The 26,786-nt window shown below is 46.7% G+C and overlaps 3 protein-coding genes across 3 annotated transcripts in view; 2 read left to right on the top strand and 1 right to left on the bottom strand.

Moving 5' to 3' along the window:
• Tdrd9 (tudor domain containing 9) overlaps positions 1–9,941 on the bottom strand; it is a 94,774-nt gene extending 84,833 nt beyond the window's left edge. Inside the window, exon 1 of the mRNA XM_021179500.2 lies at positions 9,654–9,941. Within this exon, the coding sequence (XP_021035159.1) occupies positions 9,654–9,874 (221 nt within the window). The 5' untranslated portion in view covers positions 9,875–9,941. The remainder of the gene's footprint in view (positions 1–9,653) is intronic.
• On the top strand, positions 760–1,649 carry Rd3l (RD3 like). Its single transcript, XM_021179501.2, has 2 exons — positions 760–1,058; positions 1,355–1,649. The coding sequence occupies exons 1-2, from the start codon at positions 760–762 to the stop codon at positions 1,647–1,649; spliced, it is 594 nt and encodes a 197-aa protein (XP_021035160.1).
• Positions 9,942–14,786: 4,845 nt separating the features above from the next.
• On the top strand, positions 14,787–20,633 carry Atp5mj (ATP synthase membrane subunit j). Its single transcript, XM_021179309.3, has 4 exons — positions 14,787–14,907; positions 18,436–18,559; positions 19,342–19,365; positions 20,484–20,633. The coding sequence occupies exons 2-4, from the start codon at positions 18,436–18,438 to the stop codon at positions 20,510–20,512; spliced, it is 177 nt and encodes a 58-aa protein (XP_021034968.1). The 5' UTR covers positions 14,787–14,907; the 3' UTR covers positions 20,513–20,633.
• Positions 20,634–26,786: the final 6,153 nt, after the last annotated feature.

The raw sequence follows: 26,786 nt of genomic DNA, 5'->3' as shown, positions 1-26,786 counted from the left end.
AGCATCTGTGGTGCCTCAGACGCCTGCTTTTTTTTCACTCCACTCCTACAGACGCTGCAGCATGCATTTGGGACCAGCATCCGTAGCTGCCAGCATCCTTTCCAAAGAAAATAAGCTACATTCAAAAGGTAGACAATTATATAACTCATGAAGATGAAAGGTTTTATATATATATACAAATGAAGACAACAGATCCCATTCCTAACACAGAAAGTTTTTGTTTCAAACACAGTTCCAGCGGGTAAATGAGGAGGCACTCCTTCCCTGGAGGACACCCCAGAGAGTGAGACCCATCTGAGAGAAACAGCTTCAGCCCCAACTTGGGCAAACTCTGGCAACACTCCCGCAGCAGACCCCCCCCCCCCCGGCTCGCTCGGCAGGTAAGCTTGCGTTTTCTGTACTAAGAGTGAGTCACACGTGTGCTGTGGACAGCACTTTTCAAGTCGGTGATGTTTCAAGACCCCCTAAAAACTTCTATTAGCAAGTGTTATTTTCAGAAATTGCTCAGTTTGTATTATTATCTTTGATTTTATTTTATTTCTGCTTAGTTTTTATCTAGGTATTTTCAAAGCTTGGGTTTAGCACTGACCTAGTTAGAAATTGAAAGACTTTAACCCACATTCTAATCTTATTGTGACCTGCATGTTTTACCAGTGGAAAAAAATTCATGTACTTTTCTGGCAATAGTAAAAAATATTTACTGTTAAGAACCATAAAAATTTTATGCAAGTAAACATTTAATATCTCCACAGCCTAAAAATGCCACTTTTTAGCTGGGTGAAATGGCCAAGAAATTATTCCTACAAACAAACATGCTACGCTGGCTCTGAGGTAGTGACAAAGACTCTGCTTCGGGAGTTAAAATGGCATTTGAAGGAGCGCGAGAGATTAATACATGAGATCGAAAATGAACAAAAAGTGAAAAAGACAGGCGTGGACTACAACTGGCTGAGAAGCTACCAGACTTCTCACACAGCAATCCCAGCTACGGAACAAAGACAACTGGAAGCTCTGTGCTCACAAGTACAACCCTGTCAAGCCGGAACCATTCTCAGCAGGTAGACTACTGGGTTCTTTATGGTCTGTGGTGTGCGAGATTCAGACTAAAAGCTGCCTCATTATATCAACTCTGTCAATCCGTGTACCGATGCCCAAAACCCTATGTACCTCTAGGCAGCTTACTGATAGAAATTTACTTTAATTACAAAGTTTCTTCACTGAAAGCTTAATTATAACGCTTTTCTGTTACTAAAAAGGTAAGTGTCTAGGACACAGTTACAAATGTAAGCTTCATTGGGGAAATGGGGTACAAGAAAATTTCTAAATACTCATTCCTACACCCCCCTCCCCTTAGATTTCGAGAACTTTTGGCAGAAAACGATGTACTTCCCTGGGAAATTGTCTACATCTTCAAGCAAGTTCTGAAAGACTTTCTCAGCAGTCCTGCCAGAGGGGGTCACCATGCTGGCCTATGGGACTCTGACATCACCGGTCCCCCTACCCCTGCGCTCCCAGGTGAAAGCTCTGAGAGGCCAGACAAAGAGGAGATACCCACGATTTCAAGCTATGTAGACAAACATGCCATGACCAGGTTTCCCCCCTGTTCACACAGAGTATGGAACCTGCCATACTATTACCCACCAAGCTGAGGAATTAGCAAGACCGTCTCAGAGTCACCCTTAGCACGGAGAACAAACAGTGGCATGACTCCATGTGTCTTGGCTACAACGTCAGGGTTTACTCAAAATTCCTGTACTGCCAACTTCTCTAAGCAGCACTATTTTCTAACCACTCTAAATATTCAATATTTTAATGAAAAGTATGCTTTTAACTAAAATACTGTCTAAATGTTTGAAGTTTCTTATACCTCAAATATGTCACAGAACTAAAGAAATTTAATATGAAGTATGACGGATTCTTTGTGAAACTTAATTAATCTTGGCTTTTATTCTAAGAAAGCTGATGTGTAAAATAAATGATTAATGTGAGCTTCTCCCTACAATGCAACTGACACGAAGGCCGCATCCATTCCATAATGTTGCCTGTTGGGAGCGAGGGAAAGGCTCCGTGAGCATGAAAATGACCTTCAATTTAAAAGCACAGACGCTCACGGGAACTGCCGACAATCTCATCTCTAATCATGGCTAAACACATCCCGGTTGTTATACTGCAAACTGTCTGCAAAACCTAAATTTAGCAAAGGAATTGAGGTTAAGTGTGTGTGTGTGTGTGTGTGTGTAAGGTGCTTCAGGCACATTTTATTGAAAATGGTATGGGCACAGTAACTAAAATGTTTAGCTAGGGAATATAGAAAATAAGTTCCTCCACAGAACAAGAGCTGTAGAGTACTGTACACAACAGACCTTCAAAGTTGTTATCACCAGCCAGACCGAGCAATGATAAAGTAACACTACGTTCTGGGCACTGTGCATCACCTCTCATTAACCCAAACCTGGGACATCTGAGATGGGACTCTCACTTGGCAAAGGAGCAAACCATCAGACAAGCTCAGTGCCTGGCCAAATGCAAGGCAAGTGGCAGAGCTGGAGTCGCACCCAGCCTGTCACACCCCGAGCCCAGCTCCCTCCTGCAGTCCCAGTGCACATAGCAGTTGCCTATCTGACAAGTCCTCCTGCGTGGCCACAGGAAGCATAACATCAACATGGTCACAACCCAAGTCTCAGGAGGTTTGTTTGTTTCCTAAAAGAATAAAATCCGAAGGGTGGGGAGCAAGAACAGTTCTGTTGGGGAAGCTGCCATGCAAGCCGGGGATCCTGAATCTGAAACCCAGAGTCTACAGAAAACAGCTGAGCACGGTCAATGAGCTCAAAACCAGAGGCGGCTGGATCCCTTCGATGGCTGGTGAGGCAGTCTAGTCTACTTGGTAAGCTCTAGGTGAGTAAGAAACTATCTTCAATAAGTTTATAAATATAAAAGGGGAGGGTGAAATGGCTCAGCCGGTAACGGCACTTGCCACCAAGCTTGACAAACTGAGTTTCACCCCTGGAAACTAGAAAATAGAGAGAGAACTGACTCCTACAAGTTGTACTGGCTTCCACATGTGCACACGCCTCTACACATGTATCATAGCATGCACACAAACACACAGACTAAAACTGTGTCTCAAACACACGCACACAGCACAATCCTTCAATTTCTTCAACAACTCCATGTTCTATGTCAGTGGGTGCAGGACTACCGCCCACCCAGGTATACAAGCCAGGGTCTCATAATTGCTTGGGTTGCCTCGGGATGGGGACAGATTAAAGGCAGAAACACACAAGAACAAAGATGACTGGCCTTTGGTTAACACAAATAACAAAAAAGGGAGTAGAAGCAGTGCTTGGAGAAAGGAAAAGGACAAAACTAAGGAGAGAAATTAGGAGGAAGGCAGAGGAAGAAGCCATGGAGATCACAGGATCTTCTCTAAGCAGACATGTGAACAGGCCCTGGTAACAGGAAGCCAGCACAGGGAAAACCCAAGAGGGAAGCAATCCATATAGCAGAGCAGATGCAGATGCTGCCAGCGAAGAGTACAGCTAGAACCTTCAGCACAGAAAACACTACAGCCCAGACAGCAGCAGCAGATCACAGGAAGGCCGCAATTACGCACTCCAGTTCTGTCCAATAGCAACATAGCCACAGATAGTCACTTGTGTATTCAACCTTAGGTGTGAGTGTTGGTGTGAGAATGCATTCATTCTATAAATAGTAACTGAGCATTGGCCTCATGCCAGACATTCCTCTAGGTGCTAGAAACAGAAAATCATGAGGAGCCAGACCAAAGACGGAAGGTTCCTGCAGTAACGTAAGCAAGAGACACAGCTTCTTCCAGGATGGTAACTCGTGAACACTAGCCACTCTCTCACTCTGGAAACACACACAGCAAGTTGCCAGGGTAATTCTCATTTTCACTCACACTGACTGTACACTTACGTATCCTCAAAAACAGCCTGGAGGGAGTCAGCTGCACCCCTGAGAGTGAGGTCTATCTTTCCACCACCTTCATATGTAACTGAGTCAGTCAAAACAAGGGTGGATCAGAGAGCTGTCAGGTCCTCATGTCCCAAGCAAGCCCTGCTTCCAATTGCTGCACTCATTTCCCTCTCCCAAAGGAGCCACTCCTCATGTGTCAGAAGGGACAAATGGCTGCCTGGGGTGCCCACTAGCATACCAAAGTGCATGCTGGCCACCAGGCTCACTCAGTACCTGTAGCTCTCCTCAGCTCTTCTCTCCCAAGGCCCTGCCCCAACTCCCCCTAATCATGGCTTCCCCTGCCCTGCTCCTTGTCTCCATCTGACCCCACCCCTTCAGCTCTCGCTCTCATGGCTCGCTCTCCCTTGTCTTCCTCCAGGTCCTTCTCCCTCACTCCTCACATGGCCTGCTCCACTCTGCTGGCCATGTTCAGTCTACTACTTTCTCTCCCTGCTCTGGACTCTTCCAGATGCCTCTGCCTGCACTCTCCCTCCTATCTACAATAAAAACCTCTCTTCAACCACACCTTGGAGCAGCCATGTTCACACTTTATATGGGAGCAACTCTCCCGTCTAGAATAAAGAACTGCTGTAGCAAAACCACTTGATCCCTGGGGACCGGTAGGCATTTCATTCATTCAGCTCCCTGAGAGTCTGCTGCATGTCAGAGGCTGCAGTGAATGCAGGAACTCAGTGATAACTCTACCCTTGGTAAGCAACTCTGTGGAAAACAACACATAGACGACTCCCATAGAAATACAGAGAGATGCTTGGGCAGGGCAGAGGTGGTCTCACTCCATGGCTTCCTGATCCTTCCACACCCACCACCAAAAAAAATCTCTTTTTTTTCTCAGTCCAATCTTACCAACCTCTCAGCTCCTGCCACTGAGATCAAGCTGTAGAGCTGTGGGCTCTAGCTCCACCTTCCCCCACTGAGACCTACCATCCACAGGCTTAGTGTTCTTGTCACACTGGGCTCAGAATCCTGACCCCCCAGAAGTGTAGCTCTGGCCCGACTTCTTTCAACCACACTCACTCCGTTCATGGCTAATCGGCAGGTCAAAGTTTTTGTACCCAAATCAAATCCGTAGTATCTCCCTCTGTCTTAGTCAGGGTTTCTATTCCTGCACAAACATCATGACCAAGCAACAAGTTGGGGAGGAAAGGGTTTATTCAGCTTACACTTCCACATTGCTGTTCATCACCAAAGGAAATCAGGACTGGAACTCAAGCAGGTCAGGAAGCAGGAGCTGATGCAGAGGCCATGGAGGGATGTTCTTTACTGGCTTGCCTCCCCTGGCTTGCTCAGCCTGCTCTCTTATAGAACTCAAGACTACCAGCCCAGAGATAGTCCCATCCACAAGGGGCCTTTCCCCCTTGATCACTAATTGAGAAAATGCCTTACAGCTGGATCTCATGGAGGCATTTCCTCAACTGAAGCTCCTTTCTCTGTGATAACTCCAGCTGTGTCAAGTTGACACAAAACTAGCCAGTACACCCTCATACCAGTTCTTTCAAAGATTTCTCTTCCTTTTGGCTTGGACAGAAACCTTTGTGTCACCCATGACCACCTGGTACTCACTCACACCCGGTCTCTGATTCTGCTATGAAGCAGGCTCCTCTACCATAAGAACACACACCGGGGCTGAGCTGGGGCTCAGCTTTGTGCTTAGCTAGCATACATGAGGAACTAGGTTCAATCCTCGTGCTTAAAAGAAAAGAAAGCACTTGTCCAGCCTTGGGGACTCAGGCCGTTAATCCCAGAACTTGGGAGGCTGGGGAAGGAATATCGTATATTTATCTAAAAAAATAATAATAATAAAATAAAAATACAACTGTCATTCTCACCTCTCCTTGACTACCAGTCTAAACATGTTCTTCCTTGATACAATGGGAATTCTTAGAGAAACATAGGACTCAATTCATACAGCCATCAAAGCACACGTTTAATAACTACAGCCAGGCAAACAGGCTAGAGACCTAGAAAAGCCACCAGTCCCATGGCTATCTGTCAATGGCACACTCATATCATGGAGGATAATTTGCTTTATTCAAGTACCAATTAAAAAAAAGTCTGTGGCCAACAAGATGGCTCAGAAGGTAAAGATGCCTGCTTTCATGTCCTGACAACCTGAACTGAATCCCCAGAACCCACATAATAATACAAGGAGAGAACTGAGTCCTGTACGGTACCCTCTGGCCTCCACGTGCATGTTGTGGTACACATACCACACAAATACACCTGCAAGTGTGTGGATGCATGCATACCCACAGTAAGCAAATGTAAAAAACAAATCTTAACTATGCCAGAAAAATCCCTTTTCCCAAGACTGTACAGACGATTCAGAGGTCCCAGGTTTTTCCCATCAGCCACTCAGTGGCGTACACCCAGTTATAACTCTAGCTCCATGGAATCCAATGGCTCCTCCTGGCCTCCCTGGGCACCAGGCACACACATGGTATAAACACATACATGTAGGCAAACCCTCATACACATACATCTGTCCACAGACCACTGCACATTCACAGGTTGCGGCACACAGAGTGACTGTGCAAAGTCACTCTGCCTGAGAGGACTACTTGCCACAGGAAATTAGGCACGTCACTCTGCCAACTAAACCCATTTTTTCCTTTACACAGTCATCAATCAGATGATCAACTGATAAAAGTCCAATAACATTAAGATGTTGCTGTAAGGATTAAATAACATAGCTGCATTCGATCTGAGTGACTACTACATGCCAGGAACACTGTACTGGGTGTGTGTGTGTATTCAGAGTCCATGAAGGCACTGTAGGGAAGTGCCGTCCCCACGAGCACTACTCAGAAAAGCATGGCCAGGAGCTATCTAGGTAGGTAAGTTAAAACAATTCTAGCGATCTCCCGCAGTAATTCTGCATGTGCCAAGCCGAACTCTGCAGCGGCATGCTTACCTTTTCTCATTTCACTGCTCTGAAAATTTACTTTTGATTTAACAACTCTTAGTCCATAAAGAATTGAAGAGTTTTATTTTGCTTCTTAGCAGTTAAAATGACAGTTGAATCTATAAGCTTAGTTTCTGACAAGGTCAACAAATATTTCATTTCAATATCAAAATAAATGAATTAAAACATACATTTAGGGAAGCCTAAATTGGTTGTAGACCCTTAAGTAGAGGCTATGGAACAAAGTCAAAGAGTTACCAGAGTAACTCAAAGAAATAAAGTAAAAAATATAAACAAAGTGGCTCCTCTATATCCCCTGGGTGCCTCCAAAAAGCACAAAGACCAAAGCTGTACAGGTTGCACTTGACGCTACAGGGGACCGAATGCTAACAAGAACAACTTTTAAAACACTGCCAGCTAGATGGCTCAGAAGGAACAGCACTTGCCACACAAGCCTCATGATCCAAGTCTCATCCTTGGATCCCAGATGAAAGGCCCAATAAGGTGGCACTCATCTGTACCCAGCAGGCCACGGTGAGGTGAGGCAGAGCCAGGAGGCCTGTCTAGGGGCTCTCCAGCCAGCTAACATGGAGCAAAGAGAAACCAGAGAAACTGAGTCACAAGGTAGAAGGCAAGAAGTGACTCCCAGACGTCGCCTTTGACCTCCACATGCACACTGTAACTTGCACATGCACATGTGTGCGCGCACACACACCTATATATCACAGAAATACAGAATAATAAATTAATTTTTAAAAATTAAAGAGTCATTTGAATTGGGGGTGCAGACCTGTGACCCCAGTGCCTAGAGGGTTAAGGCAGGAGGACCACTTAGGCTCAGTTCAAGAGCAAATTATGCAAAATAGTAAAACACTGCCTCAAATTAATTTTTATTTATTTTTATTTATTTTTTTTTTGGTTTTTTTTTTTTCGAGACAGGGTTTCTCTTTATAGCTCTGGCTGTCCTGGAGCTCATTTTGTAGACCAGGCTGGCCTCGAACTCAGAAATCCGCCTGCCTCTGCCTCCCGAGTGCTGGGATTAAAGGCGTGCGCCACCACGCCCGGCTCTCAAATTAATTTTTTATTGACAACAAAAGGCTCCTCAACCTCAGAGGGCGCTGGATTGGGGTGGGAGCAGAGAGGCCCCAAGCTGGGGTACTGCACCCTGTGCTGAGCTCTTCTCACCACAGCCAGGTCTCTGGTAAACAGAAGATATCCTCCAGCCTGATTTCCACCATCTTCAGATGTAACTGAAGGCAGCTACTTAACCCAAAGAGAGTGAGAGGGGAAAGGTTAAGGAAACTGGAGAGATGGCTTGGTGGTTAAAAGTACCTACCGCTCTTCCAACAAATGAGTTCCATTCCCAGCACCCACACTGGGCAGCTTATAACTGCCTGCACCTCCCAGTTCCAGGGATCTGGCTCCCCCTGTTGGCCTCTATGGACACCTACACACATACGCCTTATACCCGCAGATGCATAAACGTAAAATAATAAAACTGTACAAGATGCCAGCATTCAAACTCCTCGCTACTGATCTACTGAAATGTACAAAGGTACTGAAAACTTACATCTTCACAAAAACCTTCACACAGACGCCTGCAGAAGCTTCAGTCATAACTGCCAGAACTTGGGAACAACCCAGACGTGTGTCAATAGAGAAGCAAGTATGTTACATTCAGCCAGTGGGCTCTCAGTCTATGCTAAAAGCACCATAAACGTCAGAACTTCAACTTCACATTACTAGGTGGAAGCAGCCCATGTCAGGGGGCGACGGACTGTGTGGTTCCGACAACATGACTCTCTGGAGGAGGGAAGCAAGCAAGCAACAACAGAAACCATCAGTTGTCGAAAGTTAAGGAGCAGTGAAAACAGGTGGGGCAGAGTGATTTTCACTGCCAGTGACACCAGGAGGGGAACGGATGTGCACCATCACGTGCCCAAATCCACACCCATGTGTGTGTGGTAACGAGACGGGGGCCAGTGCAGAAGGGAAGAGGGTATTTTGGTGACTCTGCGCAAAGTTCCTGGCAACCTATGACTAACTTCAAACCTCAGGGTCTGAGAAGTCCAGATGGGTCAAAGAGATCATCAGATGGCTGTGTGGTGATGGTTGGCAGAGGACCCGAGTTCCATTCTCAGCACCCAGGTCACATGGCACACAATGACCTCCAACTCCAGCACTAGAGAGTCTCCCTCCCCACACAAACACATAAATAAAATCAACCTTTAGAAAAGAGGGTAGGCAGAGTCTGAATCAGTGAGATGCTTAAACTGATTGCACTTACCAACAATCCTGACCACCTGAGTTCAATCCCCAGGAGCCGACATGGTACAAGCGCGCCTACTCTAACAAAGTATCCTGGCACAGGTGTACACACACACACACACTGCATCCTTACAATGAAAAATTTAAAGCAGTCTATGAACTTGGGGTTGCGGACGTAACCCTGTAATCTCAGGACTTGAGGAAGTAGAAGCCAAAGGCTGAAGAATTCAGTTATCCACAGAGGTGTAAGTTGAGGCCAGGCTGGGCTACACAAGACTCTTTCAAAACAAACAAACAAATTAAAAAACCAGGCTGCAAATTATAATAAACAAATTACGAAATGCTTAGGATGCTCAGCTTCTTGCAAAAAAAAAAAAAAAAAAAAACCAACAACAACAAAAAAAAAAAAAACCATAGAAGAGGACCTATTTACTGAGGGCTCTTCACTGCTTGAGGGACCCTCCTGATGCCCTCCTGGGCTCCCTACCTCCCAGAGGTTGAAACTGGTCTGGCCAGTGCTGTGGCCTTAACTGGAACCTGGGCCTGGGCCGTAGGATCCTCGCTGGGGACCTCCTCCGAGCGCTGTACCTCCTCCCGGGGCGCCTCCGCAGGGAAGGCGGGTGGCAAGCCCAGAAGCTCCACATTGGTGACCGTCTTGCCGATGGTGAACCAGTCGTTTATCTGGTCGACCGTGAGCTTGCGCAACATCCTCAGTGCCTAAGAGCTGCCTCAACTGCCCGACTCCAATGGTGGCAAAGCCTTATGAGCGCTGCCCTGCTCAGCAGGCCAACGACCGTTCCAGAAGCCTCTACCCCCACCCCTCACTGAGGCCATCCAATCAGCTTGTGCCACGCAAGAGGGTGGGGCCAGGCCCTGCATGCACGTGGGAGCCTCGTGCCTTCTGGTCTGCAAGCTGGAGTCAGGTGACCTGGTCAGGCACGTGTTTATGGAGACCAGCTGCTTGTGGATTTGATGTTGGAGTCTGCTGATAATATTTACTGGACTTACTTGATACCCCATGTTTGGTTGATATCTCCGGGGAGGTTTCCCCTTTTCTGAAAGGAGGAGGAGAAGCCAAGACACGGGGCTGGGGAGGAAGGAGAGGAAACTGCAGTCTGGATGTAATATCTGAGAGAAGGTTAACAAAAAATACTTTAAGAAAATATTTACTGCATCCCTGCTGCCAGCTTGGCCTAGAGTCCCACAAGGATTAACCTCAGCTGGAGCTGGACCACAAACCATGGAGATTGTAACTTTATGCCTACAGGAACACCAAAGCACTCACTGAACCATGGTCTCATTGCCTCAAAGTAAGGTAGCTCTTAGTGTTCCCTTCTTACATGACCCAAAGATCGGGCAATTCTTAAAAGGCTTGTAAGCTCTAGGTCATTTGAAGACTATTGGGTACCTCTGGGGCAGACTGGGCTTATTCTCAAAGCAGCTTGAGGTTGCAAACAGCTAACAACCACACTTCGCAATGAAGGATCTGCTAAATAGCAAGAGAAACTGCTTAAGTTTTGCCTACATTTTAAACTCAAAATGCAGCATCAGGTGCTTTGAATGAATCTGCTGGGATCACCTGTAATATTTTGAACTTTTAGATGACTCAGGGTGTTTTGGACTTGAAATTAAATTAAAAGCCTGTTGATTTCCTGGTTAGAAACTTTGTCTTCAGATAACTTACAGTGATTCTCCTCGTGATAGTTCACAACTGTAATCCTAGCACTTGGGAGCCTGAAACAGTTTGCCAGCCTGAGCAACAGAGTAAAAGAGATTATCTCAAAAGAAAAAAAAAATCAAAGTAAAGCGATTATCTCAAAAGAAAAAAAAATCAAAGTAAAATATTCTTTCTGAAACACATCTTAACCCTGAGTTATCTCTCAAGACCCTCTTTACACTCTTAATAGTGACCGGAGACCCTAAAGAGCTTTTGTTTATGGCTTATATCTGTCTACAGGGGATGACAACCAAGAAGTTTTATGTATTCGTCCTAATAATTTTCAGTTGTCGGTTTGGCACAGCCCAGAGTTACCTGAAGAAGTCTTGATTAGCGACTGTCTGAGGGACTGCCCAGATCAGATTGGCTTGTGGCCATGTCCGTCAGAGAAAGTCTTGATAAGTGATGTGTGCGTCCACTGTGGGAGGCGCTATTCCGAGGCAGGTAGAGCTGAGCATCCCTTTTCCATGGTTCCTGCTTCTGCTCCTGCCTGGAGTCCCTGCCTTGACTTCCCTCAGTGATAGATTCTGACTTCTAAGTGTAAGTTGAGTTTAACCCTTTCCCCTCCAAATTCCTTTAATCAGAATTTTTTTTTTTTGGCAGGGACAGAGATCAAAGTACTAGCAATTAAGAACTCACTTGATGTCAGGCATTATTGTTTTATGAAAAAATCACTGTATTTTCAAGAGCCTCATGTGTAAGAGAAACACTTAAAATTTTATATTTCATATAAATTTTTTCATAAATTACAATTTTATATTTTTATTTACAGGTATGTATGGGTGTATGCTACGTGAGTGCAGTGCCCATAGGGGCCAGGAGAGGACAATAGATCCTGCTGGAGCTGGAGCTAAGGGCAGCTGTGAACTGCCTAACATGGGTGCTGGGGACCATACTCCGGTAGAACAACCGCTGCTCTTAACTGCTGAGTCATCTCTCCAGTCCCAGAGTGACACTTAGAAATCTTCACCAGTCCCTTAGTGTCTAACTGAATGGAAGAGAGCAGCTTTTCTGTCTCTGCGTTAACACTATATGACATCACAAGTCCCACAGCCTCTGGAAAATTCCACTGTGCACACGAGAGAATTCTAGCAAGAAAAGGCAAATGTTACTACTGTGGTGAAAAGTTTTGATCCTTTGAGGCCTTAGAAATCACTAAGCCTGCAGATGCCCTGAAATAGCAAACTTCCCAAGTGTTGTACGGAGCTTCATTAGACCAAAGCTCCTTTCCCGTCAGAGCGGGACTGCGGGCACTGGGCTTTACTCTTCCCTGCCTTCCCCACCCTGCCACCTGAGTTCATTTTTCTCTGGCCTGAACAAATTTACCGTAGATCTGTTAGTAATTATTCCTTTATTCTCAACTTGTTCAAAACTGTATTTCACCTTTACTAAATGCTAATTTTCCTATAAGGGGAATCCTGAGGAACAGCTATTTAACATCATCGTTAGGTGTTAGGGTTTTGTTGTTTGGCGGTGCTGGGTATGGAATCCAGGACCCTCACGCACGCTAAACAAGCACCCTTCCACTGAGCTGCAGCCCCAGCCCTCGGCTCTAGTTTTATCACGTGACTTCCAGACTTCTTTTCTCTGTCTGCTTGATTCCACTAGGATGTTTTGGAACCTTTTTGTTTGTTTTTGTTTTTTGTTTTTAATATTCCTTTTACAAAATTCTCAGTCAGCTATTAGCTCTTCAAATATTTCTACCCTATTCCTCATTGATTTCTTAGACCCAGTTAGCTGTATGATCGAGGGTAAAACTCAGTTGTAGAGTTTATATCTTGTTCTAGGCACCCCAGCACCATGAGAGAAAAAATCTGGATAAAGTAGCCCACTCTTGTAATTCTAGCACTAGAGACTGAGGCAGGAGAATTGTCATGAGTTTGAAGCCATACTTAGACACAGGCAAAACACGTATGCATAAAATAATAGTGATTTTAAACTAAAACAATAAAGTGGTGTTAGCGAGACAGTTCAGTGGGTAAAGGTGCCTGACAGCTTGGCTCCCCAGACCTCCACATGGGTCCCATGGCACTGGGGATTGTTCCCCACTCTCGTCCACGTAATAATATTTGTTAAGGGAAAAAAAGTAAAGAGAAAAGGAGGGAGGAGGAAAGTGCCAGCTGCTCTGGGCTGAGGGGACTGGGCTTCTTCTGTGTGTGCGACACCTTTGTCTTCTCTTGTTTGTCTGGGTTCCTGTCTAGCTCTTCTGTGTTGTGCTTGGGTAATGGCTATACATGCCTAATTTGTTTTAATCCAATAGGTGGCTTTCTTTTTTTCAGTTTCTGTTCAGATGTCAGTCATTTCTTAAACAGAAGTCTGAGGCTGAAGAGATGCCTTAGTGACTCAGGGCATTTGTTGCTCTTCCAAAGGACCCAGGTTCAAATCCCAGCACCAGTGTGATAGAACACAAACATCCATAATGCCGGTTACAGGGTAGCCAATGCCCTCTTCTAACTTCTGAGAGCAAACAGGCACATACTCACATACTTGGTACACAGACATAGATGTGAGCAAAACACTCATACACATAATAAAAAAAAACTAAAAAAAAAAAAAAGCAAGAACAATTTTTTTTTATTGTCTCACATCTTTTATTATCAAACCAGTCTAAGGTATTCTGCAAAATAAATAAAATCATCTATTAAATAATTTTTCTTTTTATTTCATTTTAGTTTGACAGCTTTTATTTTCTTACTAGAGAAACTGAATGGTAAGCAAGAACAATTTTTATTCATTTGTTTTGGTTTCGTTTTCTAAAAACCAAACCAGGGTTTCAGGATGCTCTTAAAACCCTAATCATCTGCCTCTACTGTCCAAGTGCTGGGATTATATCACGACATACCCAGCTAGCTTGCTTATTTAAAACATAAAACCTTAGGTCCAGTCCCTAGCGTTCCTGCAGAAGTCTCTGTACCCCTTTACAACAGTTTTTGATGATAATTACTATGCACAGCATGGCTGCTTAATCAAATATGTAGAGTGAAAAGTAGCAATACAGGGGGAAATGGCAAGAAATGCCAAAAGCCTGACATAGTGGTGCAGTCCTTTAATCCAAGAAGACAGGAGGCAGAGGCAGGCAAACCTCTGAGTGTGAGGCCAGCCTGGTCTACATAACAAGTTACAGAAAGACCTATCTAAAAAAAAAAATTCAAGTAAAGAGGGTTTCCCCTTTTCATTGTTGCTTTATTTCCTTTGCTCTTATTGTTTGTTGGAGGGAAGAGGGGAGGAGGAGGGACTGTGAGAGTACTGTGAGAGTCTCACCAAGTAGCCCAGGCCAGAACTTGCTATCAAACTCAATAGACCCACAGCCCCACGCTCCTCCCTCCACGCTGTGCCTCTGCCCCTTAAATGCTGGGATGAAAGACCCCAGCCACTGTGTCTGGCCTTTGGTCTTATTGGTTGTTTTGTTTTGTTTTGTTGGTTTTTTAGACAGGTTCTCACTGTGTTGCTCTGGCTGTCCTGGAACTCACTAAAAAATAGACTAGGCTTGAACTCTCAGAGATCTTCCTGCCTCTGCCTCCTGAGTGCTGGGACTAAAGGTATGCACCAACACATGCGACTTTTGGTTTAAGTTTTCAGGCTGGCCTGAAAGTCACATTTATCCTGTTGCTTCTGCCTCCTGAGGGCTAGGATTAAAGCCATGAACCATGTAAAAGGGGCTTTTAAAATTTTATTTAAGGTCAATTTATCCGGATTATCTACTGTCCTGGTTTCAGCACTGAAAGTCCTCTATTCCTGGAAACCCACAAACCCTGGGAAATCTGGTCAGTTTAATGACACTTAAAAAACGCAATAGGCTTTTCCCAGCTCCTCCCGGTTTGGACTAATCCCCTGCGAAGCTTGCAACACCCGGGCGACCACTGGGGGCGCTGTGGTGCGCAGGCGCGGAAGGCCGGGCAGCCGGCGTCTGGTGTCTCCGCTCCTTCCGCTTTCCCAGCAGGCCCCGCGCGGCGCCTGCGTGCTCTGTGACCTTTCCCGTTCTGTAGCAGAATTTGGTGTTGCCTGTGGTCTTGGTCCCGCGGAGGTAAGAGCGGGGCCTGGGCTTTTTGCTGTGTTCCCAACCCGGGGGACTGAGGAGGGGCCGGGACCGGGTGCGGTGGGGCCCAGGTAGGTCGCGGACGCGGGCGAAGGACTCTGAGATCCACGCTGACCTTGGGTCAGCCCCTGCGCCGCCTACTACAAGGAGGGTCCACCGGGTTCCCCGCGACTGTGACGGAGAGAGTGCCCGGCTGACTCATCCACACTGCGAGGGTGTCCGGGGTCAGTCCTCCAAATCCCCCAAGAATCCCCCAAGAGTGTCTGGGACTCCGTCACACCGAGGGCAGGGATGTGCACGGCGTTCAGTCCTCCACACTGCGAAGGTGTTTCTGGAGTTAGTCTTCCTGATTGTATGAGGGGAGGGGTGGTTGTCAATCCCTTGGACGGATAAGACTTTGCTCAGACATCAAATTTCAATGCGAAAGAAGGATTACTTCTCAAGACTTGGAGGGCCAGGGGCCCTAGTACCATCTTCACAGAAGTTATCCAGGAGCTAGATTCTAGTGGAGGTCCACTCAGCCAGGACTGTGCCCTTGTGCTGACACTTGGATGAACCTGTGTAACTATAGGCTCTGGCAAAGGGGCATGCCACCATCCACTGTGAGTATCTTGTTACCTACTCAAGTTACTCAGGGAGGGATGCAGCTAAAATCCGTGCCAAGAAACATCACTTCAAAGCCAGTGCCTTCTTTCCATTATTCCACAGGTTTCTTCCAAGTTAGAAGAAACCTAACTTTGGCAAGGCTGATGTTTGAAAATGTATGAAACCACATTATAAACCTCAGACATGTTCCCTCTTTACAGTGTGCTTGCTGTTACTGCCATTTTCACAAACTCTGCAGGCATAGGCAGTCTCAGTAGACAGCCATTTGACCTTCGAGTAGGATGATCTTTTATTGAATCTGGTATTGTAAAATTAACAACTGGGAAATATGGTTAGCCAGAGAGACTTTGGTGGGAAGAGTAGAGGCCACACTGAGTACTGGGAACATGTCACTTGTGTAGTCAAATACAACCACACTGACCAAAATGGAAGTCCAGGAGCAAGAGACAAAGGAGTGGGGTGGGGGTATAAATGTACTGGATAGCAGGCCTTCACTGTGTCGGGACCCTTGGCGGTTTAAAATAAGGACACAGTGCCAGGATGCCTCGATCCTGAGGAGAACACCAAGGCCACTGAAGTCCCTTCACATCCTTCTGTTTACCTTTTCCTTCTAGACCCTCCTGTGATACCACATTTCTTTTTCAGGGTGTGGGAGGTCAAGACAAATTTTCTCTGTGCCCTGACCATCCTGGAACTCCCTTTGTAGATAAACCAGGCTGGCCTTGAATTGAGAAAGATCCCCCTGCCTCTACCTTCCAAATGCTAGGATTAAAGTCAGTTGCAGATATCATGCCAGTCTTGATACAGCTCAACACTTCTGCCCAGCCTCTGAGATGAAACCTCTTTAAGTACTTTCTTAGAATCCCCGTGGCCTGGGACTTGCTGCTTTCTATTGGGTTTTTGTAGCAATTCCTTGCTATTGATTTGATCATTTCCTGAGTGCTCACTGAGCACTGCGTGCCATTCTGGATCCATTTCATTGTTGTTTGGGGGCGGGGGTATCTTTGTTTTTGTCTTTTGAGACAGGTTCTTGCTGTGTAGCTCTGGCTATCGTGTAGACCAGGCTGGCTTTGAACTCACAGAGTGCTGGTTGGCTGGGATTAAAGGCTTGTGCTGCCACCTCCCAGCTAGGGTCCTTTATTTTTTAAGAGTCTGTCAAGCAAGTAGGAGGTCCATGATTGATGGAGAGACCTGACAAAGGAGGTTTAGAGAATTCCTAAAGTCAAGAACAGAGCTGGGCCCCAAGGGTTCTAACCCATTGGTCCCCTACAGTACTCTCTCAGTCCTTGCCTGTCCCACAAAGATTCCACTCCACCTACTTAGTGACTTGGGTTCCTTCACGCTTTCCAGAGGCTGCCTTCTAATGCTCTGAAGCAGAACAATTCAACTAGAACATTCGGGTCCACATAATAGGGAGGAATTTAAGGACAGATGACCATCTAGGGTAAGATGATAGCACTACTCTACAGGCTAACTCTCACTGGACGAGCTAACCTTCAGGCCTTTCTCCCACTTAGGTTCATTTCATAGGAAAGAGCAGAAAGCACGGCCAGAAAGAAAGAAGCAGAAGAGGCAGATTGGTTCCTGAAGTAATCAGCAATGTGGGCCAGATTTGGTGTGATCTAGCCTTGTTTGGATCATTGGTAGCTTTGGGGCGCAGTATAGAAATATGCCAAACAGTATGAATATGCACCCTATATTCTCTGATGCCCAGGAGGTCAAAAGACTCCCTGGAACTGGAGTTATATTACAAATGGTGGCAAAGCACCTTGTGGATTCTGGGACATGGACTTGTTGAGCCATCTCCACCCCCAGAAGACATCCCTAAATTCAAGTCTAAATGGTGTGCACGTCTTCCCTGTTTCCCTAGTTCAACAGTAGCATTCTGTATAACAAGCACTCCTGACACGATGCCAGGGCTGTGTGCACTAATGCAAGAATCCTAGACCCATGTGAAGTGCAGCTCTCTTACTCTCCCTGTTACACAGTCAGGTCATGTAAACTAGTGGGTGAAACCGGGGCAGCTGCCCTCTCCCCGCCTTCAAGTTCACTATCTGTGCTTCCACTGAAGACGCTTCTCCGGGTAGCCTGGCTCTCCCTCCCCTCTTCCTTCGTGCCTCTACCACATGTGCCCTTCATTTTTTTTGCTGAGTGAATATGGTCCAGCTTTCAATAATTCACCATTTGACTAAATTGAGCTGATGGTATAAGAATAACATACTGTTGTACATCAGTGAACACTTTCTCTGGTTATCCACAGCAGTATGTCAGTTTTACAGTGTTGCACAGTAGGATTCTATGTGCAGTAGCAGTGTAGAGCAGGACCATCAAGGCAAGGCACTGACTGCAGCCCAGGGGTTTCCCAGTCAGGTGAGAAGGGCTCAGAGCTGGATCCTCCCGGCAGCTGTCAAATCCATCAGCTGTTTCAAAGCCCTGGGTTGAGAATGTGGGTATCTAGTTTGGTATCTAGTTAGTAAGCTGTAACTGTAACTGGAAACATTACTTTGAGGGCTGTCCCATTAGGCTCATTCTGTACCATTGGTTGTGTATTTATCTGACAACTCAGGACTGGGCTACTGGAGGTGAAAGGGCATTAGTTTAACAGGCCTCAGTATTCAGTTCCCGTGGGAAGAACCTGATCATGGTGTGTGGTTTTGCTTGTTCTGTTTTCAACTTGAAATGCTAATGATGCTAGAAAAGGGTGCTTCTACCCAAAGGTCGAAAAAATGATGCATGGCTTGGGGCCAGCCTTAGTGGCAGAGAGGCTTGTGGGAGGGACAGCCTGCTAGCAAGATGCTGGCAGGGTATCAGGAGTTCATATGGACTAGCGCTCTGGTCAGGTGGATGAAAATATCTTGTCAGTTAGGTATATGGTAGCAATTACCTTAATGTTTATCATTTCTATTTCAGATGTTTCAAACCTTGATTCAAAAAGTCTGGGTCCCCATGAAACCCTACTATACCCAGGTGTACCAGGAAATCTGGGTAGGAGTGGGGTTAATGAGCCTCATCGTGTATAAAATCAGGAGTGCCGGTAGGTTATACTTTTATTTCTTTGCATTTAGCAGGGGGAAATGTTTTCAGAAAAAAAAATAACAATGTTGTCTACTAAGGAACTGTGACTTTTTAAGTTTACTTTTTCCTGTGCACGTAAATACACATGATGGATGTGTGGGCACACATGCCAAAGCCCTCGTGCGGAGCTGTGTAATGGTTCTCTCCTTCCACCCGTACTGGGTCCCTGAGACTGAACTCGGCTCACCAGGCTTGTATAGCAGCACCTTTACCTGCTGAGCCATCTGGCTGGTCCATAACTGTGGCCTTAGATGCTCCTCAACAAATGAAGAAAGAAAACACAGAATAAAGTAGCTTACATAGCCCTTGTTGGGAGAGCTTAGCCTGGGCAGTTCCACACAGTGGAATTTTATTTAGCCATTAAAAAAAAAATGTTTGCAGTAGAAATAAAGATTATCCTGCTAAATGAGATGAGCCAGTCTATAAAAGATAAATATTACATGTTTTCCTCCTCTGCGCAGTCGACTTTGCAGGCAGGAAGAGACCAGCAGGGAAGGGAGAGGACAGCCGGGGAGGGCAGGGGGAGGCATGGGTGTGCACCCACTGTAATGAGACCACCTGCTTTGTATGTGAATTGTCGGCTAGAAAATGGCTGTGACACAGGCATCCCTCTGAGAGCATGCTGGGATGCTTCACCCAGCCTGTGAAGCCTGCAGCCACATGTTGCTTGTGACTGCTTGTGACTTGTGACTGGTGGCACTTCTGTAGGACACTGGTGTGATTGTCTTTTTTCTGTTTTAGATAAAAGAAGTAAAGCTTTGAAAGGTAAGATTTCTGCTTTGTGGAATGGTTGAGGGGTGAAAAAGACCATTGTGGCTTTTCAAAACGAGGTATATGAATCCTGAATTAAAACTGACACCTGGTTCAGTGATTCTGTCAGATACAGTGGAAATATTAAATAAAGATCAAGAAGTTTGCAGTTGACCTTAAATCCCAGTACTCGGGAGGCAGAGGCAGGAGGATCTCTGTGTTCCAGGACAGCCAGGGCTACACAGAGAAATCCTGTCTCAAAAAACAACCAAGGGCTGGTGAGATGGCTCAGTGGTTAAGAGCACCCGACTGCTCTTCCAAAGGTCCAGAGTTCAGGTCCCAGCAACCACATGGTGGCTCACAACCATCCATAACGAGATCTGGCGCCCTCTTCTGGAGTGTCTGAAGACAGCTACAGTGTACTTACATATAATAAATAAATAAAAAATCTTTTAAAAAAAAATTAAAAAACAAAAAACAAAAACAACCAAACAAAAAGTTTTTAGTTGATGTTTAAAAGCAAACCTGTTTGTAGCCCTTTGGCAGTGACAGAGAAAGCGGGTTACTGACACCGCTCGGAAGCAAGGCTCGCTGGGCAAGCACAGGCTCGCTGGGTAAGCGTGTGTGCTACCGAAACTCCTGATGTTTCATGGAATTTTGAAGGAAAATATCTCCTAAATTTGTGCCCGGGGACTGGATGTCTGTCTATTCTGTTTCTCTGGTGGCAGTGAAACTATGTCCATTCGAAGCTTACCCAAATCCGGGACTGGCTTCCTGAACTTTTGGAGGAGAGCGTTCTCCACTCCTTCAGGGGAACAGCTGTGTCAGCATCACTTGCACACACCTGGAACTGTGCTGAGTATTTTACATTGAAGTGGCCCCACCCCCATGCTGGGTGGGTGTTTTGGTTGGTTGGATTGGGGGTGGGGGGCTAGGGCTTGCTTTTGAGGCAGAGTCTCAGAAATCCTCTTGCCTCTGCCTCCCAAGTGTTGGAATTAAAGGTGTGTACATCATGCCCAGCCCCCATGCTTTTTGTAGCATTAAAATGAATATTTGCATTTCTGACTTGTTCTTCAAACAATAAGCTGCATTCTGCACCACTAAACTGTTCCACTTGTTCCTCTCCTTGAAAGGTCCTGCACCTGCCCATGGCCATCACTAACAAGATGAAGACGTCGGCTAAACCTGAGCAAGCTCTGTTAGATGGGAACATAGAACATCACTGTACACTTATCTAAGTACCATTTATAATGTGGCATTAATAAATGTATCTGTGAATTCCACTCTCTGCCTCCCCTGAGTAAGTCCCTGGTGATGCAGCAGGCTCCGTCAGAGCGTCTGAGCCACCTTCATTAGGAAGCCTGAAGAAAGAGAAGCAGTGTTTGCCGCCTTTTTAGTCAACATCAGGATCTAGATAATAACTTTGATTCCAATACTCAATAGTTATTTGTCAAGTGGTTCTGCTCCTGCCTATCATCTGACCTCTCTGTCTTGTTTTCATATTTTGAGAAAGAAGATGTTAATTATCTTAAGCGCTAACTTGAAGTTTTTACTAGGGTCAGTAAGAAAGTAAGAGGAAAACACCACTAACCTCAGCTGAAGCAGAGAGGATCGAAAGTTCAGGGGTTCAAGGCCAGCTTGAGCTACTGAAAGCCCTGTCTGGGAAAAAAAAAGTTTAAATAAAGATAAGCAGAAAAGGGCTGGAAGGATGGCGGCGGCACGGTTAAGATCACTTGCTGCTCTGATCACAGACACCTGTGACTCTGGCTGCAGTGGACTCAGCACCCTGCATCTAGCATACCCATTATCAGTTACATGTATACCCATTAGTAAGGAATTAATGGGAAGAAGGCGGGTGTGGTGGCTCGGTAGGTACGGGTGCTGTTCCCCAAGCCTGATAACCTGAGTTTGGTTCCCAGGGCCCCGATGTGGGGAAGGAGAAAGCCACCTCAGCTCTTGGAAGTTCTCTGGCCTCCACTTGCGCATGAGCACATGTTTGCACACTTTTTTTTTTAAATGGGAAGATCACCTCAGAGCATGTGGTCGACATAAGCTCTGGGCAGGATTATATCCAAGTAATTAATCACGGGGCAAAATAAGCGATGTGAAAAAACATTGAACCGTTGTTGCGCACCTATAGCCACAGTGTGTGGGAAGCTGAGGCAGGAGAGTCACAAGTTCTAGAACAGCCTGCCCTATGGACTTTGTCTTACAGAGAAGCCAGGTATGGTGCCTCATGCCTGTGGTCTCAGCTCTTGGGAGGTTGAGGCAAGAGGATAAAGAGTTCTGAGTATTAATGACTTAATGAATTTGAGGCTAAACGCGACTACTTCAAACATATTCAGAGGGCGGTGGGGCCCACCTCTAGTTCCATAGCTCCTGTCCTAGCGTTTCTATTGCTGTGATAAAACACTATGTCCGACTTGGGGAGGAAGAGGCTTGGGTTACATACTCTGAATCACGCTTCATTGAGGGAAGCCAAGGCAGGAGCTGATGCAGAAGCCATGGAGGGTGCTGCCTACTGACTTGCTCCCCGGGGCTTGCTCGGCCTGCTTGGCTGGTTTGTTTGTTTGAATCTTCTGTGCACTGGTGTTTTCACACGTGTGTCTGTGTGAGGCCATTGAAGACCCTGGAGCCACCACGTGGGTACTAAGAGTAGAACCTGGGCCATCCGGAAGAGCCGTCAGCCTGCTCTCTCTGTTTCAGTTTTGCTCTGAGAACAAGGTTCCTGTATATAATAAACCCTGTCTATCCTGGACTTGCTTTGTAGACCAGGCTGGCCCTGAGCTCATGGAAATCTATCTAACTCTGCCTCCCAAGTGCTGAGATCAAAGACTTGCCCTACCACACCTGGCCCCCAGCCTGCTTGCTTAAAGCACCCAGAACCACCAGCTGAGGGGAGGCTTCACCCACCGGAGGCAAGCTGGTCCTCCCCCATCAGTCACTCATTAGAAAACGCCCCACAGGCCTTTTCAGTTACCGTCTACTCCTCTCCGACGAGTTGACAACTATGCAGCAGTGCCCTGGAAGCAGATCTCCTGGGTTGAAGTTCAAGCCAGCCAGAGTTTCGTGGTCACAACCTGACTCAGCAACAATAAAGAACAGAATTGGTGGTCTGCACCAGCTCTTCTCAGCCTGCACTGGAATCAACTAAAGGCCATTGGTGTGGATTTAGGCCCCTGTGTGTGACTTTACACAGGTCTGGGGAAGAGCTTGACAAATTAATATTTCTAAGTTCCCCCAGATGTGCGTGGTGCCCGAAACCAGGTCTTAGAAAAGGCCAGTCACACTGAAAACAGGCCGTTGACAGTTGCCTCCATTCATGGATAGCAGCCATCTGCTGTACATATGGCTTAGTGCACTTGGGGCTATCACGTGCCAGGCCAGGAAGGATTCAGGGAGCCTGGGCCCATCTAGAGAGGAAGCTGGTTACATCTGCCTTGGAATTGCCCCACACACAGGCTGGCAGCTGCTCTCCTCCCCCACCCCCTCACCCCCGTTTACTACTAAGTGGTCCTTCAGTTAGAGAAGTGAGAGCAAGTCTATGTGGGGCTGTCTGTAGCTCACTGGGAGCAGGAACACAGGCCTCTAATCTCAGCACTCGGCAACAGCAAGGCGATTATGAGTGGAAGCCAGCCTTGTTTACTCAGTGAGAGCATGTTTCTTAAAACCATTAACAACAACAAAAGAAAATCCTCAATGTGCCTGTGCAGACCCCACTTGCATTTGCACAGTGGAGAATACGTTCGGAATCCACCAGGGTTTCAGTAACTGCAAGTCTTCTACCAAGAGTGGCCTGTAGGTGGAGCCAGAGTGTGGCCAGACTGGTTACCACAATGGCCTTGAGGGCGGAGAACATAGGTGACAACTGTGCCCGTGCCACTGTACTGGGCACTGGGGAACAGTAAGAGAAGGATCACGATTTTGCTGTTTTATGCGTGTATGTATGTTTGAGTGTGTATCATGCGTGCTCATGTGCACACAGAGGCCAGAAGAGGGCATGGGACTAGAGCCAGGAGCTACACAGTATAGGTACTGAAACTAAATCCGGGTCCTCTCAAAGAGCAGTAAGCATGCTTATGAGCTGTTTCTTCGGCCCCTGTATTCTGGCATTCTGATAAGTGTCACTGAGTGGGTGGGCATGGCAGTTAAGTAGATTCATAGCCAAGTGTGATGTGCTTCTATAGCCCCAACCAACTTGAGAGACCTAGCAAGGAGGGCACAGGTTGGGCCAGCCTGAGCAACGCTCCCACTTCCTATCAGTACATTTCCTAGCTCTTGACAAGACAGAACAAGCAGTGTTGTTAGTGAGCACATACAAATGCCTGTGACAAGGCAATGAGGCTGGGGCTCCCCACTCCACAGGCCACACCATGTATCTGACTCAGTGTAGCAGCTCAGGTTCAGAACTATGGTCCCTTCTGCTGCCAGGGCAGAACCTTGATTTAATTTGTACTCCAGGGCTAAGAAGTCTAGAGACAACAGGCCTCAGAGAATTGAACTCCAGGACACTGTTGATTACCCCACCGAATGAGGGAGAATAAAGTCAGACAACCACCAGGTGGGCTAGAGACCGAAGCACATAGGAACTATGCAGGCAAATTGAAAAATAAACAAAACTGTAGAGCCAAGCATAGTGGCGCATACCTTTCATCTCAGTACAGTAGGGTAGGCAGATCTGTGAGTTTGAGGGTAGCCTTGTCTAATACTAAGTTCTAGGCCAATAAGGCCAAAAAGTGAAAACTCTGTCTCAAAAAAAAGAAAAAGAAAATAGAAAGTGTGGCCAGGAATGGTGATGCGTGATGCCTTCAATCCCAGCACCCAGGAGGCAGAGGCAGGCGGATCTCTTGAGTTGGAGACCTGCCTGGTCTACAGAGTGAGTTCAAAAACAGCCAGGGCTACACAGAGAAACCCTGCCTCAGAAAAGCATAGCCAAGAAAGTGGGCTGAGGGATGGCTCAGTGGTTAAGAGCACTGACTGCTTCTCCAGAGGTTCTGAGTTCAATTCCCAGCAACCACATGGTGGCTCTCAACCATCTGTAACGAGATGCCCTCTTCTGGTGTGTCTGAAGACAGCCACAGTGTACCCGTAAAAAGCATAACCGAGAAAGCAAAAGATACTAACCTATTCCACTGAGATGGAAGTCAGAAAAACAGTGGACCAAAATCAATGAACATAAATGCCAGTTCCGTGAGAAGATCAATAAAGGAGGAAACCCCCAGCCTGACTGACAGAGGAGACAGAATGGGCAGATGTCAGTACGGATTCTACAGACATTATAGGACAAGGACTAAGGTGTGGCTTGGTGACAGGAGTGTTGGCCTGGCCTGCCCAAGGCCTGGCTTCAGACCTCAGTGATTGGACACATAGATTGAAAGGACAGTTAAGAGAATGCCATGGCTTTGTGCCAATAAAAACTACAGGATATAAGAAATGGCCGAATCCCTTGGAAGAAAGTTCCATCATTCCAGAGTTCACACCAAGAAAAACCAGGCAACTTGACAGCTGCCAGGATGGCTCAGTGGGCAAAGGCACTTGCCTGGAAGCCTGATGGACCCGAGTTCAGTGGGCAAAGGCACTTGCCTGGAAGCCCGATGGACCCGAGTTCATCCATAGAATCCACGTAGTGGAAGGAGCAAACCAACTCTTAGAAACTGTTCTCTTAGTGTACGCACAGTTTTAAAAAACAGAAAAAAATAGCCTAGATGGCCCTATGTCTATTAAGCAATTCAAATCTGCAGTTTCAAACTGTTAGATCAGGTGTGGTGGTGTGTGCCTTTAATCCCAGCACTTGGAAGGCAAGAGAGGTTCTTGGAAGTTCAAGGCCAGCCTGGTATATATGGCAAGTTTCAGAACAGCCAGGACTATATAAAGACCCTGTCTCAAAAAATAAATTTAAAAAGAACTGTGTTGGTGTTTGTTGCTGTCACAACATAACTGAAAATCAACCTTAAAAAGAATTTACTTTGGGTTCATAGTCTCAAAGTTTCAGTCCACGGTCAAGTGTCCATTGCTTTCACCCTGGACAGAAACATAGAGGGGAGTGTGGAGAGCCGTGCCGCGAGCAATCGCCATTATAAGATGGCGCTGGCTTCCGCTGTGCCTAACTAGTAAACAAGCCTTGTGCGCAAGTGCGAGAGTGAACTCACGCCTAGTCACTGCCCATCTCGGGGCGTAGTAATGGGGTGATGGGCAAGCAACAAATCAGGAGCTGACACACCACATCAGGTGCTGAAACGCCATGCTGAGGGCTATATAAGCAGCACCATTTTCCGGGGTCTGGGTCTTCCCTCCTTAAGAAGCAATAAAGCTTGCCGCAGAAGAATCCGGTTGTCCGAGTGTGTTCTTGCCGGCGAGAACGATAGCTCGGGACAAGGGGAGGGTCAGAAAGTTAGTGAAACCTTCTCCCTGCAGAATCAGGGCTTTGAACTCACAGGTTTATGCTCCCGCAGGGCAGCCTGTGACCTTTGATCACCCATGCCTACATGGGGACAGGCCACCATTCTCCCAATAAGGCTTGGATCAGAAGCCCCACCCCTGCCCAGATTGGCATCATCTGGGAGCCACCTGATAGCCCACCCTAGGGCTTTGGATGCCTTCTGAATGAAGAAGACAGGGACAGAAGCAGAGGACTCCGAGCCACACATAGGGTTCGCTAGTGCCCTTCCCACCCATCTGTCTTCAGGTGACTTGATAGCCCCAGACCAAGGTTTGGGAACATCATGATGGACTACTAGTAGTGTCCTCAAGTATCCAGGAGACTGGCAGGAGGCCACCCTCTCTCCTGCCCCACAAAGGGACTGCTGTTGAGGACAGTGAGGAGCCACACAGAGACACTACCTGTCCTAACAGGCTCATGTTCTTACAGCCACAATGAAGTCACTCTGCTATAGAAATGCAGGCGTTTTCTCTTTTGAAAGGGCACAGAGTGGGACCTTGTGTTTTTGTCCCCACTCTGGCCTTGTAGCCAAATGGCTGTTCTACTGAAACTGGCACCGGTGACCTTCCAGGCAGTGAGAGTGAGTGTAAAACTCACCCCATCTACAGAGCCACTGCTGCCTTACAACCTGTGAGGGGTGCGTGTCCCCCAAGCCCACCGGACAGCGGGTACCAACTCACAGGAACTGGCAGAGGAGATTGTTTCCTTCACATCGTCTTTGGGGATTGTCTGCAGGTCTGAAACAATCCGTGCTGGCCAGTAGCTAATCCCCAGTGGGGTCCTGGGGCAGAAGGGCAGACCTTCTGCTCTGGGCCTGAGAGGGCCAAGTGCTCTGCCCTGCAGAGCCCCTGGGAAGATGACGATGCACACAGAAGCCCCCGAGCTCCAAGGACATGCCTGTGAAGGAAGCCTGAAGCCAGGCTTCACCACCTGCAGAGCTTGCTCAGAGCAGTTTTCCTAATACAATGTCCACTCTTCTACAGAGCGTCCCTCTCTG

This window comes from Mus caroli, unplaced genomic scaffold, assembly GCF_978045245.1.
Source record: "Mus caroli unplaced genomic scaffold, Mus_caroli_1 scaffold_14, whole genome shotgun sequence".
In the NCBI taxonomy this organism is placed as follows: domain Eukaryota; kingdom Metazoa; phylum Chordata; class Mammalia; order Rodentia; family Muridae; genus Mus; species Mus caroli.
This window is presented reverse-complemented; position numbering and strand designations above follow the sequence as displayed.

Excerpts from the sequence above, each read along its gene's own strand:
- Atp5mj (XM_021179309.3), top strand. The coding sequence starts at position 18,436 with ATGTTTCAAACCTTGATTCAAAAAGTCTGGGTCCCCATGAAACCCTAC. Across the intron at positions 18,560-19,341 it reads GTATAAAATCAGGAGTGCCG|ATAAAAGAAGTAAAGCTTTG; the intron begins GTAGGTTATACT and ends TTTCTGTTTTAG. Across the intron at positions 19,366-20,483 it reads AAGAAGTAAAGCTTTGAAAG|GTCCTGCACCTGCCCATGGC; the intron begins GTAAGATTTCTG and ends TCTCCTTGAAAG.
- Rd3l (XM_021179501.2), top strand. The coding sequence starts at position 760 with ATGCCACTTTTTAGCTGGGTGAAATGGCCAAGAAATTATTCCTACAAA. Across the intron at positions 1,059-1,354 it reads GCCGGAACCATTCTCAGCAG|ATTTCGAGAACTTTTGGCAG; the intron begins GTAGACTACTGG and ends CCCTCCCCTTAG.